The sequence below is a fragment of the Engraulis encrasicolus genome, chromosome 20, assembly GCF_034702125.1.
Source record: "Engraulis encrasicolus isolate BLACKSEA-1 chromosome 20, IST_EnEncr_1.0, whole genome shotgun sequence".
Classification (NCBI taxonomy): domain Eukaryota; kingdom Metazoa; phylum Chordata; class Actinopteri; order Clupeiformes; family Engraulidae; genus Engraulis; species Engraulis encrasicolus.
In genome coordinates, this window is record NC_085876.1 from 43,846,405 (window position 1) to 43,866,821 (window position 20,417).

Here is a 20,417-nt window from a genome sequence, read left to right on the forward strand (position 1 = left end):
TATAATGTTAGACAGTATACAATCTATGGTTGAACCTCATAAAACCTCTGGTGATCCCAGCCAAGGATTTCTGATATCAGTATTAGCTCTGCCACTGTCGTTAAAGGTACACTGTGCAGGAAATGGTCAAAAAAGGTACAGCAACTACGCTGCTCATTGATTGAAACTGGGCTGCCTATTGCCAAATTTGACCTTTACATGAAAGTTTACTAAGTAATAAACAACTATTTTCTAGTATGGTCCAAGTAGAGTCATTTTTGCAGCTAAAAATAGCTATATATTATATATATTATAAATATATTATTGGAAATTCACAATGGCGGATATGGAGAGGATCTCTCTTTTCATGTATGAAAAGTGCAATCTCCCCAGTCATAATGAATACTGATAATTTGATAGTGGTGGTAGGTATTCATGGAAAAGGAAACATTAGTTCATGGACAGCATGCATTCTGGAAATAAACAACTAAAAATCTCACACAGTGTCCCTTTAAGATCACAAGAAATCTAGGTGTCATGACTGACCATGTACCATTCTCATAGCCTCAGTTGCATGGTCATGCTGCTTCTTACTCTTCAATATAGGCCTACAAAAAATCAGACTGTAGGCCCCTGCTATCTCACCCGATATGCCACTCAGCTTCTGGTACAGGTCATGGTCATCTGGCGCTTCGACTCCCCCCTGACTGGTCTTCCAGCTTGTGCAATAAAACTTTTGCAAATTGTCTAGCATAATGTTTCTCAACAGGGGCTCTTTTAATTATGAGTATTATTATTATTGTTGTTATTGTAACAGCACATCAAAGACAAACATTGGAAAGGCGGGGCATAGTGCACAAATAACCAAAGGAGGAAAATACATTATAAATTGCCATTGGAGCAATAGTCCTTTCGGCTTTTCGGCTGTCCAGTCCTTCTAAAGAATTAAAATAAGTAGGCTACGTAGCCCAATGATACAGTAGCGGAGGATTTTTTTTGTTATTATTGCAATAAAGAGGATGACAAAGACATGACATAACAATAAGGCACACAAGGTCAAGTAAACATAGTAAATATGAACAATTTTGATTAGGTTACATTAAACAAGTCTAATAAGAAACAAAAATAATAAAATAGACAATAAACAAACAAACAAGAGGAATAAATTAAAGAATATTCAAAAGTCTGTCATTTTTCTTATTATTTACAAGCTTCAGAGAGTTGAGAAGAGAAGACATTTCTAAAATAAATATCATAAAGAAGGGTTGCATTTTTTCCACTTTTGTTTATGAATAAAAAACTTAGCATGTAAAAGGAAGAAATTCTCTAAAAATTCAAAAGAAGGGTCACTTGAGTTTTCATAGTAAAAGAAAATATCTTTAAGACTGAAAACATAAAGGTCTTGCTGTGAGTAGCAGAGGAAAGAACTTTGACAGGAGGTCGGTGACGTAGCCCTAATGTGTTTGTAACGTGCACTTCATGGCAGCAGGGGGCAGCAGAGACTCGACTTGTATCCCTCTAATGTGAGGAAGCAGCCAATCACCAACCAGAACTGTCAACAGTGGGCGTGTCCCGGGCGCAACGTGCATGGAAAGCTCTTCTCATTGGACCAGCATTGCACAACATGCCCGATGCATGGTTTGAATTTCTAGTGTGTTGTGAGTTGTGCTTGCTTGCCTCGTAGCTCTTTGGAAAGTTTTTGCAAAAGGTGAGAAGAACTGTTTACTGTTTTTAATATATTTATCTATATAAGTATCCGGACTTGCACTGGAAATATTGTTAATCAACGGAATTGCATGCAGTATGTCGTGCTGCACTATGGATTGCGTGAGCCTTGTGCAGTACATGTCGCTGGTTTAAAACCCCTGCTTGCTTGCATGGGTGTAGCGCAAAATCCCTTTGCACAGACTAACGGTTAAAGATTCTGCATCAAGGACCAGGCCGGTACTTTGCTGGCCTGGCCAGCTACTCTTGCGTCTGATTGCACGATACATTTTGTTTTGCATTCTTCTTCTGTCAAATAAATGCATATGCGTTCATGAAAGAGAAAATATAAATCTACCCAGCACACCGACAACGGTTGTGCTGACTTCTCTTTTCTGCGTGCCAACTAAGACTAAACTCATTTCAGTAGGCTAGTGACTAAACTCGACAGTGGGCATTGGCACGTAAGGAGTTATGGGCGCATTGGACTTCCAACACGCATTCATGCTCGAGTACCGGTATGTATTTTTCCTTTTTTTTTTTTACACCAGGTAAATCAGGTATCGGGCAGAGTATCAGGTGAAAATGCGTCCCGAAGGGGCTCGCCGGAAGGGAACCCCTAAAAAAAGGTCTCCACCGGCCCCTCCACCAAGAAGGCGACGAGAGAGTGGAGGTAAGTGTTAACTTTTGTGTTGAAAAAGCGTTGGCCCTGTTCTGTAGCAAAATCTAATCCACCAATTACGTTATAGTTAAAAATGCATGCATGCATTAAAATGCACGATCATCCATTCGAATGGGTGATTACAACATGTCTAGCCTCCTAATAACCATTTCAATAGTCTTTCCCAGTCAGGAACATCAAGGAATTTGACCATTTTGTATTGCAATCAAGGAGTATCATGGAGTTTTGTTGAGAGCAAAGTGCAAGAGCAGAGCATAAGCTACGATACGTACCGCTTACACCATCTGATCTCACCCATTCTATCGTGTGATAGTTCAAGTTCAAGAGTTTATTACAAAGTAAAAACAAAACAAATACAAACAATGGACAATACACACAGCTGCAAAGCACATACAATAAATATAACAATGGGTAGACACGAACAGTAAACAGAGAGGTTCCCAGCAGGCATTACATTAAAATTACATTACACTTCGCTGACGCTTTCATTTGTTCAAAGCGACTTACAACTATTATTTTTCAGGGTATTGGTTACAGTCCCTGGAGCAATGTGGGGTTAGGTGGTTAGGTGCCTTGCTCAAGGGCACTTCAGCCATGGATGGAGGTGTAGGGAGAGGTCGTGGGGGATTCGAACCGGCAACCCCTAGATTGAAAGACCAACTCTTTAACCACTAGGCCATGGCTGCCCCATGTGGTAGTACACACAGTAGTACAGATTATGCTGAGATAATAAAGTGCATTAAGGTTAAAGAGCATAGAGAGTGGGAAATGATGGTTCGTTAATGTGTCTAATACGATAATATAAAATAAACGATTACCATTTCTAAATGCAAAAGTCATGCTCCATTCCTCTTTCAGACAGGCATTTGCTGTCATATTTTCTAGTCTGCTTTCTTTATTGTTGTTAGTCACAGCCACAGATGCACAAAACTGTGACCCCAGCCGTGGCCTAGTGGTGGTTAAGGAGATGGGCTTTCGATCAGAGGGTTGCCGGTTCGGATCCCAACCTTCCACTCCCTACACCTCTAATACAAGGCTTAAGTGCTTTTGTGCAAGACACCTGATCTAGCCCCACACTCCTCCAAGGACTGCTGTCACCACTAATTAGAATGATTTGAAAGTTATAGAAGAAGCGCAACAGTGCTACAATTATGGTCAAGGTTTTAATGTGAAAGCTGACTTTTCCGTCAGTTAGACCTTCATCAGATGAACGTCAGCTTTCACATTAAAACCTTGACCGTAATTGTAGCTGTGTTGCGCTTCTTCTATAATTTTCAATTGATTTCCATTGAGATAAGCTGCACCTGCAAACTTAAGTTTCAAGGTGTGCCGGCCACCTCCTCCATACCACTAATTAGAATAACTGTAAGTTGTTTTGGATAGAAGTGTCAGCTAAATGTAATGTGTAGGAGCGGGAAAGGATCTGCACACTGCTTGCAAAAGACTCAACTTACTAGGAGCAACGCTTCGATCATAGATCCTCTTCAGGCATCTTGATCTATGATCGAAGCGTTGCTCCTAGTAAGTTGAGTCTTTTGCAAGCAGTGTGCAGATCCTTTCCCGCTCCTACATGTGACAGTTTTTTTGATTTGGCACCTGTTGATGCTTTTTTGCTAGATGTGCGCACTTTCCACTACACAGCTAAATGTAATGCAATGTTTCTCCTGTTGTCAACACCATTGTCGTCTCATTGACTGCCACCTCCAGAGAGCTCCCCGCGCAAAAAGAGGCGCTACAGGCCAGGCACCATGGCCCTGAAGGAGATCCGCAAGTACCAGAAGTCCACCGAACTGCTGCTTCGGAAGGCACCCTTTTCTCGAGTGGTATGTGTAACAGGTTTATTTTCTTCCACTTGCCACTGTGTATATTGCCTGTGAAATGCTGCGCTGGCCCTTTAAGAGCGCAAGTGGTTACGGGAACGAAGCGTTGGTATCTTTCAGTTCGTTTTGGAAGTGTAAGGGCTGGTGCCCTGGATGTTTTGCAGCCCGTCCTCAGCTATGTACTTTTGTCTCGTCTTCAGAATAAACACTGACTGATGAAGTGAAAACACAACACAACATCTGTTGCATATGTACAGCTAACTGTGTTTTAAAGGTGCACTGTGTAATGTTTTTTCTTTTAGTACTTAATTTACAGAATTCACGCAGCCTATTCACAAATGCGTAATAATTAGAAACACTTGCCACCACCATAAAGTTCTAAGTAGAAGATAACCAAACTGAACCAACATGGGCATGACTATGAGCAAGTTTATCTCATTGCTGAATGATTGATGAATGGACGTTAGATTGTTTGCTGTGAAGTGTTTCAGGCAACCGTGGATTCATGATAAGGGAATAGGTTGGATCAGAGGGGTTGCCGATTTGAAACTCACCTTTACCCTTCCATTAGGAGGAATGTGTGACGTCCCTACACCTCTTGAGCAAGGCACCAAACCTCACATTTCTCCAGGCACTGCAACCAATGTGCTGGTATAACCAGCAAATGGACAACCTGGATTCATTCGTTTTACAATCTAGTGTCACCTTTTTTCCCAAATTACCTAAATTGACCTCTCCAGTTCAATCAGGCGATTTGGTCATTTGGAGAATTTGGCACTGGATTGTAAACCAAGTTGTCCATCATTAATATTTGCTGTGTGTATTGTTGGATAAAATTGTCAGTTAAGTGTAATGTAATATAGGGTGCGTTCCAATATGCGACCTTGCGTCCTCCCACTTGTGCTTGTGGCCTTGTACCAGGAAGTAATGCGTCGTGATGACATCACTGACAACAGCATTATATTTCAATGTCTCGCAAAAGCTCAATTGTAATGTCATTTTCTCATTTGCACAATGGATGGTATGGAATGGTATGGAATAGTCCCCCAAAAATTGTTGTGGCTAAGCTGACAGCGGGGAAACTTAATTGTTTTTCTCCACGGAGGCGGGGCATCAGCAAAACATGAGAACACAAGCACAAGTAGAGGACGCAAGGTCACGTATTGGAAAGCACCCATAATGTTGAGTCACTTAAAGGGACACTGTGCAGGAAATGGTCAAAAAAGGTACTGCAACTATGCTGCTCATTGAAACTGTGTCGCCTATTGCCAAATTGTACCTTTTCATGATAGTTTAATAAGTAATAAACTCATATTTTCTAGTATGGTCCAAGTACAGTCATTTTTGCAGCTAAAAATGGCTATTTTTGGAAATTCAAAATGGCGGACCTGGAGAAGATCCCCCTTTTCATGTATGAAAAGTGCAATTTTTCCAGTAATAATGAAAACTTAGAATTTGATGCTGGTGGTAAGTATTCATGAAAAAGTTAACATTAGTGAATGGGCAGCATGAATTCTGGAAATAAACAACTAAAAATCTCACACGGTGTCCCTTTAAGAGCACTGTTGATTCCTGTTGTGTCTGTATGTGTCCTGTGTGGCAGGTGAGGGAGATCTGCATGGGCTTGAGCAGAGAGCAGTACATGTGGCAGGCCTATGCCCTCATGGCACTACAAGAGGTACGTAGGAGCTGGAGCGCTTTGGCAAGCTTTTTTGAGCAAATATCCCCTTGACCTCACCAGAAACTAATACCATAAAATTGCTTTGTAAGCAGCTTTATATGCCTCATGGCACTACAAGAGGTACGTAGGAGCTGGAGCGCTTTGGCAAGCTTTTTCACTTTCAAAAAGCTTTGTAAAAATGTTGTACTTTAATTTATAGATCATCCATAAAAGTGAACTTGAATGACAGTATCATTGGGTGTTTCGATATCAGGAGACATGGTTCCACTACTTTGGGTTTTGTCCTGCTTTTCTAAAGTGAAAACACAAATTCACAAACAAAATCTTATCTAGTCTAATATGTACAATATGGACTTTAAAAATGATCATTAAAGCTTGCTGGTAGAGCACTTGGGTAAATAAATAATTTGCCTTGTGTTAAAAACAGTACCGGTATTTGTAAATGCCTTGTTAATAATTAGTTAATTATTTCCCAAGTGTTACTAATATCAAAATTGCTTTGTAAGCAGCTTTATAAATAATTTATAATAGTATTTACATATTATTTCTTTATCATTTACAAACATTTGTAAATGTCTTATTCATTATGAGTTCATTATTAACTAAGTGTTACTAAAACTTTGTATGTGATTTATAAGCGCCTGTTATTCTAAAGTGTTACCCATATCTCTGAGTGCTGAGCACTTTGTTCTTCCGGACACTCACTGTAGGTTACGCTTCTAGAAAATGACAACACTGCGGGCTAATAGCGCATATTCTGTTGTATATGAAAGTGAGATGAGTGTATTACACTGTCCTCGGGACAATCATGTGCCTGTGAGACACCAACTTTTGTGTTCAAGTCATGTTATTGTATGCTAATGGAGTATTTGGGCCAACTATAATGGATATCTGAAACTATCTCGCGGGCCAAATAAAATGACCCCGCTGTCCAGATTTGGCCCCTGGGCCTGAGTTTGACATCTCAGGTTCATAGGCTTTTAATGTTTGATTTATTAAAGCACAGCTGCTGCCAATTTCAATATGCAATTTTATTGATCCAGTATGTGGAGGGGAAAATCCCTGCTTTATCCCTGCCGTCTCTGCTTTCATTCGTTTTATTCTTGGTCCTATCTACAAACCCCAACTCCGATGAAGTTGGGACGTTTGGTAAACAGTGAATAAAATCAAAATGCTATCATTTTCAAAACATTCAATCTATTCATTAGATGGAGAATAGTGAAAAGACAACATATTAAGTGTTAAAACCGAAAAAAATATTGTTTTGGGGGACATATGTACGCATTTCTAATTTGATAAATCCAACACGTCTCAAAAGAGTTGGGACGGGGACAATAAATGGCAGCAAATGTCGAGGAAGACTAAAAACAAAACAAAAGACAACACTTAACAGTTAAATACATTAACCGATGAGATGATTTTATATTAAAAAACAGTGTTAATTCCTATCTTGGACATGATTTCACCAGCTTAAATGGTGGGTGTATTCCTTGTCATGTTTTGCAATGTTTTCCTTTCTGTAGTGCTTACAGTGTGACAGGTCTTGACCAAAAACCCACCATTTTATCACCTGCTGGTCCTTATGATGGGAGCCAAACTGTTAAAACATAGTAGAGAATGCAATTTGACCTTACTATGTGGCAGTAATCGAAGATCTCCCTTCAAAATATAATGCATGGGTGGCTTTTCATGCTGTTTAAAACCCATTTATACCATTCAGCACTGTATTTAACTCTACAGATGAGTGAGAACATCTTAACCAATGCACTACTGCACCCGCATGCCATCATGGAGGCTGACTTTTGAAGCTAGCACTAACACAAGTTGGATGGTCCATTTTCACTGTAGCACAGGATGTGCAATGCTCTATTATTGTCAAAAAGAATGGACTTCTACAACTTCTGCTGACTTCTGTAAGCAAAGGACAGTTTCCCATGTCTTCTGGGTCTATTTCAAGTGAGCTCAGGTGCTTAGGAGAATGTTACACCCCTGTATCATTTTCATGCATTAAGCATTCTTAATATGGTCAATTTTCAATAGCTCTAGCACTCCAGGAATTAGAGTGAGACTACAGCCAATATATATTTCATGATGTCCTGAACCTATACAATGATTTTATTAACAAAAATATGTCTTATATACACTCAATCGTGGTAAATCAAAGGGAATTCAAAAATGTATGCAATAACTATGGCAATTATTCCCTTTGCATCTTTAATTCTGAGTGACTCAGCCTCTCTGTGATGATCTTATACCTGGACACCTATATTGTCCATCAGTACAATTCATTTTGAAATGTTCTTCTTTGTTGTTTTATCTTATTTGGATGTTTACTAAATTTCACTGATCCCCGTCCCAACTCTTTTGAGACGTGTTGGATTTATCAAATTAGAAATGAGTACGTATGTCCCCCAAAACAGTATTTTTTCTCAGTTTTAACACTTAATATGTTGTCTTTTCACTATTCTCCATCTAATGAATAGATTGAATGTTTTGAAAATGATAGCATTTTGATTTTATTCACTGTTTACCAAACGTCCCAACTTCATCGGAGTTGGGGTTTGTAGCTACCCGTTTGTTTGCGTCTTGTTTCCTCACTCTGCTCCTCTCTCCCTGTAGGCTGCGGAGGCTTTCCTGGTGCGTCTCTTTGCGGACGCCAATCTCTGTGCCATCCATGCCAAGAGGGTGACCATTTTCCCCAGGGATGTGCAACTAGTGCAACGGATACGGGGGCCCGACAATGTGTGATAGAGTTTGAGAGAGAGTGGAGTGTCTGAGAGAGTGGAGTGTCTGAGAGAGAGAGGGAGAGTGGAGAGTCTGTGTATGAAAGTGAATGTCCGCGAGTGTGTGTGTGTGTGTGTGTGTGTGTGTGTTGGGGGGGGGGGGGGTTTTTTTTTTGTTTGGTATTTTTATTTGCACGGGGGGGATGTTGGTTTTTTTAAATAATGTGTTTTTAAATCTTTGTATTGATCTCTTTAATAAATGTTTTATCCTTTTCTACTGTACTTCTTGTACTAAAATTCTTCATATATTAGATGTTCAATTCTTTAAAATCTTTTAAAATCTTACATGACCTCAAATGAGTAATGTATTCTGATGGTGTGCACAATAATCACAAAAATATAAAGTAGACAATCTATTGACATCAGTGGTAGGGAAAAGTTTGTACACCCTTTGAAATTTCTTACATTTCTGCTGAAATTGGTCATAAAATATGGCCAGATCTTCTCGAAAATGACAACAAGGAACTGCCTTAACTATTGTATGTATTGTATAATCAGCCAAACAATTGTATGTTCTATTTTTATTGACCATACGATGTAAACATTCTCAAGGGAGGAACAAGGGAGTACACCGTTTGCTAAGGATCCTTCAAAAGCTAATCAGAGAGGCCCAGCTGTGGCTCAATCGGCTGGGCACAGTAGCCAGGTTGTGCCCTCCTAGTGATGCAACACCTTCAGCGTTGCTACTAGTCAGGTCAGGAGCAATGCAAGTACTTTCTGAGTTCCCGAAAATACGGGAACTCCTCACACTTTGTCGGTAAGCAAACAACCATAAGCAAACCAAGGAAGGCGGGTTAACCATGTCGTTTGGGAAATGTTAATTGTTATGCTGTTGGTCAGACAAAGTCTCGAAGAGATTTCAATGTCGAAGATAATCAGGCAAGGGCACAATGCTCCAAGCCACGCAGCTTGGTCAATCAAGGTGTGGATGGAGTCTCCAGGTCTGAGTCCCATGGAAAACCCCTAGAATGAGGTGGTCACAAGCCATCAAACAAAACTCAGCAGAGCCTTGTGCATTTTCGCCCAACTTTGTGAGAACCAGGGTAATGTGGGCTATGATTATGTCCTCGATGTTAAGTCACTTAGGTTGAAAAAAAGAGTCTACCAAATGTAATGTAATGTAATGAAATCTAGCCAAAGCTGTCACGGGCCCTGCACACAAAAGCACTTGTCTGACTCCTTTTTATGTATTTTACTTAAAAAAATTATTTAGGATTATGTTGAGACTGGTGAACTCACTTCTGGTGAATGCACTTCTGCCTGCACTATATTTCCATATTTATTACAATGGCTCCCTCTGCTGGGCAAAATTAGAAAAGGGCTGAGCTCCCTCACCAGTGTCTTCATACTCCAAAGTTTAAAAAAAAGAAAAGAAAATTAAAAGGAGTCAGACAAGGAACAAAGTGAATTTGTGAGCAGGGCCAATGACAGCTTTGACTAGCTTACTTTTTTTTAATTTTTTTTTTTTACCCAAAGTGACTTGAAATCGAGGACATAATCATAGCCCACATCACTAACAGATATAAGGTGCACAGGAAATATACAGGACAAGTGCAGATGCTGAGTAGGTTTGGTTTTTTTTTTAAGTGCATGCACAGTGTACAGCGCAATCCTGTCTGTGACAAGATTTCTCTGACTCTTGATATGTTTTTATTTTTTTTATTCTAATCTCCACCAAGAAGGTTATGTTTTCGATCGCATTGGTCTGTTTGTCTGTCTGTCAGCTGGAACTCAAAAAGTTATGCACAGATTTTGATAAATAGGGCGAATTTTGACATTCCATTTTCTAACTCCACAAAAACAAGGCAGAAAGACTTGAAAAAAAAATTCGGGTGTAACACAGTCAAATATTCTATCAAACAGTTTCCTTGGAGGAGGTCTGTACTCTCAGAGAATTTCTAGCTGTTATTTAATGTTTCATCTTAATGCCTTAATTTTCTCTGACTCATTTTTTTCTGGTTTCCTTTCTTTTTACTTGTATTTTTTTATGTGAAGCACATTGAGTTGCACCTGTGTATGAAATGCGCTATACAAATAAATTAGCCTTCCCTTGTGAATTATCGTAAACAGAAAATTATATTTTTAAAAAAGGTGCATTTAGGACGTTATTAAGCCAATGTGGTGCCCCTGGGCACTAGGCTATACCTAAAAGTTGCACCCTTTATGAAACATATTGTAAAAGCAGAAAGCTTGCATCATGTGGTGCCCCGTCAATGGTTGATAATGGTTTGTGACCCTGTGCACTGTGTCAGTGGACCTCATGGATAATCAGGGAAAAATGATAAATATAATTTATTTCAACATGTTTAGTTCAACACAGTCTGGCTATATGGTTAAACACATCCAGGGGCGCCGCTAAAAATGTCGGGCCCCATGAAAGATTCAAATTTTATGCCCCCAAAATGATAAAATATGTTATCAGCATCCTTCCAGGGGCTCTGTCAGTGCTGTCGGGCCCTTAGAATCTGTAACACCTTTCCCTCCCTCACAGCACCCATGAACACATCATAGTCATGACGTCCAATGGCCCCAAGACAAGAAAGTCACCCACTTGAATAAAGGACATTTGGCTCTTTACCGGTATTATGTGGGTACGTGTACCACACCATGACTATTTGAGGAGCAACAGACGTTAGTCATGTGCACTTGATCAGATTTCCTAGAAGTAGGAAGTGACGTGTGTGTGTGTGTGTTGGGGGGGTGGGGTGGTATTGAGTGTATTTCCTCTTTTTTACTAAAATAAACCAGCAGACAAATACTGCTTTCCATGTGTGATTGCACACCATCCCCTGTCAACGTCAACGTCCAATATAGGCCTACTGATGCATAGAAAGTATGAGAAACATACAGTTGCATTCTATAGACATTTAAGACAGAGTTTTTCCCCCTCACATTGACAGTGATTTCTCGAAAAGGACAGTTGCAAACGAAACATGAGTTTTATTCCAGCAGTTATTGGATGAAGAAGTTTTGCTCTCTGCCCTGAAGTAAATCTCAATGTGAAATACCCCCATCATTCACATACCCCATCGTGAACATGATGCTTAGTGGATGATGCTCAGGGTGTGGCCTAGCTGCTGCATGCCTTGCTGTATCTGAAATTAAGACAGTCAAAAAAGATAAGGCGCACACAAGAATTTCAAGTTAAAAATGTGTATTGTTGCTGAAAAATTTCAAAAGAAGTCATCGGAAAAAGATGGAGCTAAAAGACCTAGTCCATTATCAATGTCTCCAGTAGGAAGCGCGTGGCAAGCAAAATTAGCAATACATTAACGTTTAACAGTCTTTGATCAGATTTACAGAGCGGAAAAGGAATAATAAATTTAAAACAAAAAACAGTAGATTATTTTGGTCTGGTTGCATAACATCAGATTAGAGTAAAAAGACGACACTCTCTTGCTTATTGTCTGTACTAAAAATTTGAATGACCCATGTCCAGGTTACAAAGCCACATTTCAGGGGGGTCTTACAAAACATACTGTGTAATCGGGACATGCAAAAGACCATTAATGCATGACACTGAAAATACTTTACTGCCATAGTACTACAACACTATGGCTGTGCACAGAGCCTTTAGTAATACATTACGACTTGGTCATTGCCATTCTAGAAACAGCTAATTGTTTTTTTTTTTTTTTTTTTTTGTTAATTTTATTTATGTATTTATTTTGGGGTGGGGGGTATTTACAAGACAGTATGAGAAAACACAGGAAGTGGGAGAGAGAGATGGGGGAAGATCAGCAAAGGAGCGTGGACCGGAATCGAACACAGGTCCCTGGAGTAACAGTGCAGTGTTAATGCTGTTTGAGCCAAGGCCAACATTACACTTTTTAGTAAAGACAATAATCAAGACAGTGATGACTTTCATTGGACGCACACCTAAAGACACCAACAACAGCTATGCCTGAGTTTGAGTGTGCCTTGAATGGAGAAGTGAAACTTGTTTACACAACATGTTATGCACAGCGTGAGTGACTTCCTCCCGGTGACAGCTTTGGCCAGGCCCGGGACACAATCATCAGAAAGGACACTCCTCTCATTACACGGCAACTGGCCTGTGTGTGTGTGTGTGTGTGTGTGTGTGTGTGTGTGTGTGTGTGTGTGTGTGTGTGTGTGTGTGTGTGTGTGTGTGTGTGTGTGTGTGTGTGTGTGTGTGTGTGTGTGTGTGTGTGTGTGCCTGAATTCTGATCTCTAGTGGTCTCCACTGGCTCTTCCATGCAAAGATGTATGAAGTACAGATGTAGAATTACAGGTATTTCCAGACATAATTACATGACTAGAAGAAGAAGTACTCTTCCAGATGTAATTGCAACACTAGAAGTACTCTTACATATGTAATTACAACACCAGTAGTATGACCAGGGAAGCCGCATGGGGGGACAAAGGGGTATGTTGTCCCGGGCCCCGGGAGATAGGGGGCCCAGAATTGGGTCTTCATTACATTATATGTATTGGGTCGGGGGCCCATTTAGTTGATTTTGTCCCGGGCCTGGCCAAAGCTGTCAGCGGCCCTGAGCATGACATTACATAGTTGAATTGAAGGAGAGGATTGTGGACATCCCAGGAAAAGGTGCAGGACGAAGGCCAACTGTAGTTTTCAAAGTGAGAAGTCCGCACACTTAAAATCCTTTTTGTTGTATTTTATTTTTTCATGGCACCTTAAAAACACATGTTGAAACCGTGTAAACCACTTCTAGTGTTGTATTTACATCTGGAAAAGTGCTTGTCATTGAACAGGTTAAGGTGCCAATTAAGTGTCCCCGAGACAACAACGTGTAGATGTGCAGGTTGCACTTTCATAAGCCTTTGTCTGCCTCTGATACTGAGATCTACGTTCATCAGCATAATCTTTTATATACCATTACAAAACTTGAAATAAATGATGATTCACTGAGGAATTGTGTATAATAACACACTGAGGGAGGCAATGACCTCTTCTTACTTTTCAAACCTGAAATAAATATAATATACAATAACACAGTAGAAAGGATATAGTCAATAGATGTCAGAAATTAAGCAATGGAAGTCTTAAATTGCTCAGAGATATGATATCCATCACAATATTTTTTAGTCGAATGCTAAATTTCAAATGTCAAATTCCCTGTTCAAGTCTTGTTACACTACTGTATATATTAATGGTGTATGTGGGCCAACTGTAATATGCATGTGAAATAATGTCACGGGCCAAATAAAATCACTTGCCTGAGTTTGCCACCCCTGCATTAGCTCATACTTACGGTAAGTCTAGTTGTGCAATGCTTCAAGGTTGATTCCTGTCAGTTTCAATATGCGGTTGTAGGGCCGCTGCTAAGGTTTTGGAGGCCCTAAGCATAACTGATCAGGACCGTCCCCCCCCCCCCCAATTAAATAATAACATTAATAGGCCTATTAATGTTAATAATAGTATTATTATTATTATTATTAATAATAATAATAATAATAATAATAGTAATCATGTTCTATATATCTATAAATATATGTTTTGTAATGTAATTAAAAAAAAAAATTCATGGTGTTTTTCAGTCAATCTCAATTTAAGAGGCCCCAATTTTGGGGGCAAAGTGGTTGGTGCCCCAAGCACTGGTTGGTGCCCAGTAAGTTCATACTCGCGTCTAGTGGCCGGCCTGTGCGGTTGTATTGCTGACGCTATCCTCACCCCAGAGGTTATGCAACATACTGAGGCACCCTATGTAACGCAACAATTACTTTTGAGAGAATGTTGAAACGTTTTATTTTTAAAGTTAACAAACCATGCCCAATGTGTCACCATATACTGTCATGTCTACACTGATGCGTGAGCCATACAGACAAATGCTGACACTGGCAGGATTTCTGGTTACATGTAGGCTTATGCGAATATTTTTAAACGCGGATATTTTTTTTATCCATGTACATGTAAACACAATATGTGGATAAAAAAAAAAAAAAACTCCATTGTGACAGGTGCACTTTCGTCTCCTAATTTGGATATTTTTAAAAGCAGAGGTTTGCACATGCACATTCTAAAACTCAGGTGCTGTTTCCACGTAGCTGGATATTTTTATTATTTTTATGTGAATAATATTTTTTTTCTCCTGGTTGCATTGGTTTTGGCCTTCCGTTTCCACGTGGCAGATATTTAAAATCCAGGTATAAAAAGCAGGAGAAAAAATATCCTGTTTAGGGGGCTGAAACGCATTTGTTACAATGGAGGATTTATTTTTATCCACATGTTGCGTTTACATGTCAATAGGAGAAAAAAAATACCCTGCTAAAAAATATCCTGCTACGTGGAAACAGCACCTCAGTTTACATGAAATGGAAATTTCTCTTTGGTAGTGGCATACGGAGACACATAGGCCCAATCTCAATTCACCCCTTACCCCTACCCCTTACCCCTCCAAACGGAGTCTGGCTGGCCGAACCCCTCTTTTTTGAGGGCTACAAAGTCCTCCCCCTTACCTCTACCCCTCTGCCTTAACGACTATTGGGATACCCCTACCCCTACACAACGGAGGGGAGGGGTAAGGGGTAGGGCCAAGGGGTGAATTGAGATTGGGCCAAAGACACAGGTGAATAGCAGCTGTTGCCTAATAATTATATGTTTGTTAACTAGGCCCATGTTGCACCTGTGTATTAAATTTGCACTGTGCAATATTTTAAGTAGGCTAGTTTATTTTAAAAATTCATGCTGCCCATTCACAAAGGTTGCCTGTGTTATCATCAAATTCTAAGTATTCATTTATGACTGTGAAAATTGCATTTTTCATACATGAATAGGGGGATCTTCTCCATCATCCTCATTTTGAATTTCCAGAAATTGACATTTTTAGCTGCAAAAGGCACTGTACTGCATTACATTACTCTATGCCTTAGGCCAGGGGTGGGCAATTGTTTTGGTCCGAGGCCCGCATTGGCTTTAGAATATTGACCAAAGGGCCGGATGCCACAGACAACTTGCCCGTGTCAATAATAAAACATGATGTACGTTGACATAACTTGCAGCAATGATATTTCTGCACATTGTGCTGTAATTAAATGTAGATGGATCTTAAATTCGCAATACTCTTGTTTTAGGTAGCATCTTAAGAATGTTTAGTAACCGTTTGAATTTGGATTTAAAAATGGTCTTTCTTGTAAAGGCTCTGGGAGCCACATGAAATGGCTCAGTGGGCCGCATGTGGCCCCCGGGCCTGAGTTTGCCCACGCCTTAGGCCTATGTGTCCTGTATAATTATCTCCACACAAAATAATTCAATAAAAGTATTTTACAAGAGAATAAGTACACTTTATACAATACCAGTGTATTATTTCACATTTATTTTGCTTTGCAGTTCTATATGAAGAGTTCAGATGCAAAACCCCCTAACTCTATTTCTGAAGACCTGCACTTCTATATTTTTAGAGAACCCCGTTGTTGGTTTGGTTTACATTCATGTACTTGATAATACATATAAATAGTTACAGTATATTACATAAATAAAATAAAAAATATGCAATTTTGATAGCTTTGTATTAAATAAAAATGAATTAAGATTATTTTCTTAAATGGCACTTAGGGGGTTTTGCATCTGAACTCTTCATATTTTTCCACATGGGCCTGCAAGACAAGTGAAAAGGGATGGTAGAGGGTGCCTTTTGTCACCTCAACCAGAGTTTTTGGGAGAATGCCTGTCAATTAACCTACATTAGTCATATTGTATGCTTAGATCTAGTCCAGTCTTTTCTGATCAATGTTACATAGGCTTAAGTCGAATTTTCAACATTGCACATCAAATCTAAACAACATTTGGCATCAGGATTTTGAGCAAGAGACTGGGTTTCCCAGGGCATCCAGTGTTTTGCCATGTGTTAAAACTTTTGAGAATGAACGTTATATTTTGCAAATTGCGAGAGAGATTCAAGAAATTCCCCAAAGCAATTGAGAAGAGCTGTACCTGTAGCTGCTCATGCATATTGTGAAAGAGCTCCGTGGGCGGCGAGCGTGTGGGCGATGGCGCCTCCCATCGGATGCTGGGTATACTTTGTAAATATGCACTGGTGTGTGAGAGAGCAACCACTCTGCCAGTGGCCGCGATCACGACAGGTAGGCAATACTCGGAGATGTAAGGAAGGAACACAAACTTAGTTAATTGTCTTGTAGCCTAGGCAAAGTTATGACAACTTGTCAACAACTGTTTAAAAGAGTGTTACTGAACTTGCCATGCATCAGAGACGTGCGGTCAGGGTAGGCAGGGTAGGCAGTGCCTACCCTGGGATAAATGTCTTAAAAATAAAAACTAACACGTGTTTTAAAAAATATTCTTCAGAGTTCACATACACAACAATAACATTGATTCAGCATAAATTATGAGCTGTTTAAAGTACAGTATACGCAGGACAACGATCAAAAACCTAAGTAATCGCACGAAGCAAAGCGCTCAGGCTTGGGCAGGTTGCCGTGGCAACGCGCAGTCCCGGCTGGTAGCAGAGACAGGCTGCTGGTAGCCTGTCAAAGCAGAGCTTTCGAATGCCAGCCAGGCAGCCCGGTAAGGCTCGCTTTTCCTCTGCCTACCCTGCCTTCAGTGCTGTCAATGTATAAGTTTGCGCATGCGTATTAAGTTGTCACATAGCTTGTCAATGGGACTAAAAGCAGAGCCTTTAGACTGTGGCGGGAGTATGTGAGCCAATCACAGCTGCCAACATGAAAAATTGTTACAATTCAGGAAGCCTTCCTGCTATAAGTATGATAGCAACAACAGCTAGCAAGGTACGGCTTGTTCAAACTCTAGCCGTACAGAAAACATGGCAGTCTTTGGCGTTTTGCCTTTATTACAAAAAAAAAAAAAAAATCAGAGAAGGAGCAAGAAAGATGGTTCAGATGACAGGCAATAGCTGAGCAGTTTGCAATCGCTGCATTGTGGAAATATTCAACATCAGATGGGTAGCAGCTTCAAGTAGTTTGAACACACTGGGACAAAATATCTTCATCATGTCAACCACCCCGGGCTTTTAATGGAACTAACTTGCATGGAAAACATACTCGTGATTCTGCTTTAAGGTAAGATTCATCTAATTATTAAGCTGTGGGTAGCCAAATTTTAACATGAACATGCTCAAGTTTGTCGTGGTGCCTTTTGTTGATGGGCCAGGGAGGTGTTGACATTGAAGATTGGTTGTGCTGTGGACACGAATAGACTGTGTGTGTGTTATTATGGACGCGAGATTGTTTTTTGAGCGTACGACATGACTTCATTTTCCTAATTTATTATGATGATGACTTAATACGCGATGCGTGAGGTGTGTGGAGCCTGTTAGCAAGTTGACATGCAGCGGTGTTCTTTTGAAGTGCGCGGTGTACGAGATCAACGTTGGGCTCGCTCGAGTGACTGGGATGGGTGCTCACCTCACTCAGAAATTGACTTGATTTGAAACACCGTGCACAACCGTTGCTGAAGTGTTTGAGAATACAATCACGCACAAGAATGAGTCTCAGAAGTGTTTTCGTTGGTTTACTCGATGGAGGCCTACCAGTATTTACTGTCTGAATGCACCGCTCATGTTTGTTGAGTTCGCAAGCAACCCGCCCCCTTGCCAACTTTCCTTCTTGTCTGAGTGTTTGATTAGCAGCACAAAATGCGTCAATGAAGCCGGAGCTGTTACCTAGGTTGGTTTATTGCTAAATGTAAATCGTTTCCCCTCACATGCTATGGTGTGATTCACTTTGGTGAACTAGACATTTTATCTTCTAAACAAAGTAGGCTACACTGCCACCCTGCATCCTCCATGTGAAACACCCTGGCATTTGCAACAGAATAAACAGAAGAGGAGCAAAGTCAACTGCTAAAGCCAAAAGTTAAAGCTTTCCCCCCAAAATGCTGTGATGTTGTAGCTTTCTAAATTATTGTAAAATGTAGGCAGAGTGTACAGAGTAGGCTATGGGTCCTTGAGCTACCAATTTGGCAATTTGACAAAAAAAGTCTAGCTGGCCTTTTCAACAAATTGAAATTATGCATTTTCACTTATTGTTTCAGATGTAAGGTCTACTGACAATGTCCATATGTCTAATAGTTTAGCCTATTTACTTATTTAGTTATTAGAGCTGTGGTGGCTAAGCACTGATGGCATTTTATCTTATAGCCTACTTTATATTTACAGTATTTAGAGAAACATAGGCCTACTAATTTGTTGCACATTAAAGACCTTATCAGCATACTAGGTGAATAGGCCTAGTTGCCGATCCAAGGTTGTGGCATAAGGCATGAAAGGGGACTATTTGTTCAAAGTTTTTAGTCTTTTATAAAAGTTTCTAGCTGATAGTGACTCTCCAGATTTGGTTAAAATGCAGGAAATTGCATCTAAGAAATAAAAAAATTTCTGGTGGAGGACCCCCAGACCCCGCGCTAAAAAATACACAAAAAATATGTATTTTCTATATTTACTGCCTACCCTACCATACCCCTCACTGCACGTCACTGCCATGCATTGCCTCTCCATGTAGCGACACAACCGCTTGGATCAATTAAAAACAGTTAACCACTTGTTAAATTACTTATGCTTGCTTACTTAGCGTAATAGGAGTTGCTGCTGAAATTGTAAATAGGCTTGGCCTACTGCTTGAAATGTCCTATCTAATTTATCTGCGATTAGGTTAAAGCTTTGGATCCCCACGTTGATTTTTGAACATCACCATGCTGCAATAGTTGCAACATGCTGAACTAATGCAGGACTTTATGGATTAGGTAGTCTAAACTTAAAGTACAATGCTAGTCGTGTAATAGTCTATCCGTTGGTTGGTTTATTACAGGGGATGGGAAGAACGTTGGGCACCATGGCGCGCACGCGGCGGCAGGTGCACTTATCGCTTGCAGTTCTTTTCTTGTGTTGCACAGGTGGGTAATTTCCGTTCCCTTTTGTCTTACTTGAGTAGTAATGATGGAGGAAAAGGAGGAGTTTTAAATTGTTAAATGTTAAATGTTCATTTGTACTGTATTTATTATTGACCACTTATTGTTACCAGTCCATCACTGTTACCTGTCATGTCTTGTGCTTTATGTCAGTCTGTAAGATGTCAGTCTTGTATGTGTTGTTCTGGCATGGTGTAGAGAGAAAACGTAATTTCATTCTCCTTGTATGTCTTGTGCATATGAAGAAAGTGACAATAAAAGTTGACTTGACTTGACTTGAACAGTCTCTCTCTCTCGCTCTCTCTCTCTCTCTCTCTCTCTCTCTCTCTCTCTCTCTCTCTCTCTCTCTCTCTCTCTCTCTCTCTCTCTCTCTCTAGATGCCCAAAGGGTGTTTAGAATTGATCCTAATCATGGAAGCATGAATGGAGCGACAAGAATCACCATAAAAGGGGAAGGTGAGAAAGTTTTGGAAATCTGTCTTGTGCACTGTGCACACTAACAGCAATTTAAATCCAACTGAAAGAACAGAATATTGTTGTCAGTTAAGTACTTCAACTACATGCAAGATACACTCAGAAAGCTGTGTCCAAAGTAGTAAGACTGAAAACAAATAACTTGGCTGGGTTAATCCCTGGTAGGTTTTGCCCAGGAGAATCAGTTTTCACTGAACCCCGAGGATGCTGACTTTGGGAACAGTGTGACTCTTGTGTCCAAGACCCGGTCTTTTCCCTGTGATGTGGAACGGGACTCCACCCATGCCAACCAGATCTTGTGCTACACAAGGTAGGCCTACAACAATGGAAACAGTCCCCCACAGAAAAAAATAAGCCTTTGCCTTCATTAGATTTTTTTGTAAAGTATTTGTAAATAGCTTTACATTTGTAAAACACTTTTTACCAGGATG

General features: G+C 40.1%; 2 protein-coding genes across 2 annotated transcripts in view; both read left to right on the plus strand.

Moving 5' to 3' along the window:
• The first annotated feature begins 1,570 nt into the window (after nt 1-1,570).
• On the plus strand, nt 1,571-8,723 carry LOC134436673 (histone H3-like centromeric protein A). Its single transcript, XM_063185985.1, has 5 exons — nt 1,571-1,687; nt 2,235-2,356; nt 4,073-4,188; nt 5,789-5,863; nt 8,486-8,723. The coding sequence occupies exons 2-5, from the start codon at nt 2,269-2,271 to the stop codon at nt 8,612-8,614; spliced, it is 408 nt and encodes a 135-aa protein (XP_063042055.1). The 5' UTR covers nt 1,571-1,687; nt 2,235-2,268; the 3' UTR covers nt 8,615-8,723.
• A 7,964-nt stretch (nt 8,724-16,687) lies between these two features.
• Nucleotides 16,688-20,417, plus strand: part of LOC134436055 (fibrocystin-L-like) — a 92,810-nt gene continuing 89,080 nt past the window's right edge. Inside the window, exons 1-4 of the mRNA XM_063185083.1 lie at nt 16,688-16,713; nt 19,414-19,498; nt 19,891-19,968; nt 20,152-20,296. Coding sequence (XP_063041153.1) covers nt 19,417-19,498; nt 19,891-19,968; nt 20,152-20,296 — 305 coding nt within the window. The 5' untranslated portion in view covers nt 16,688-16,713; nt 19,414-19,416. The remainder of the gene's footprint in view (nt 16,714-19,413; nt 19,499-19,890; nt 19,969-20,151; nt 20,297-20,417) is intronic.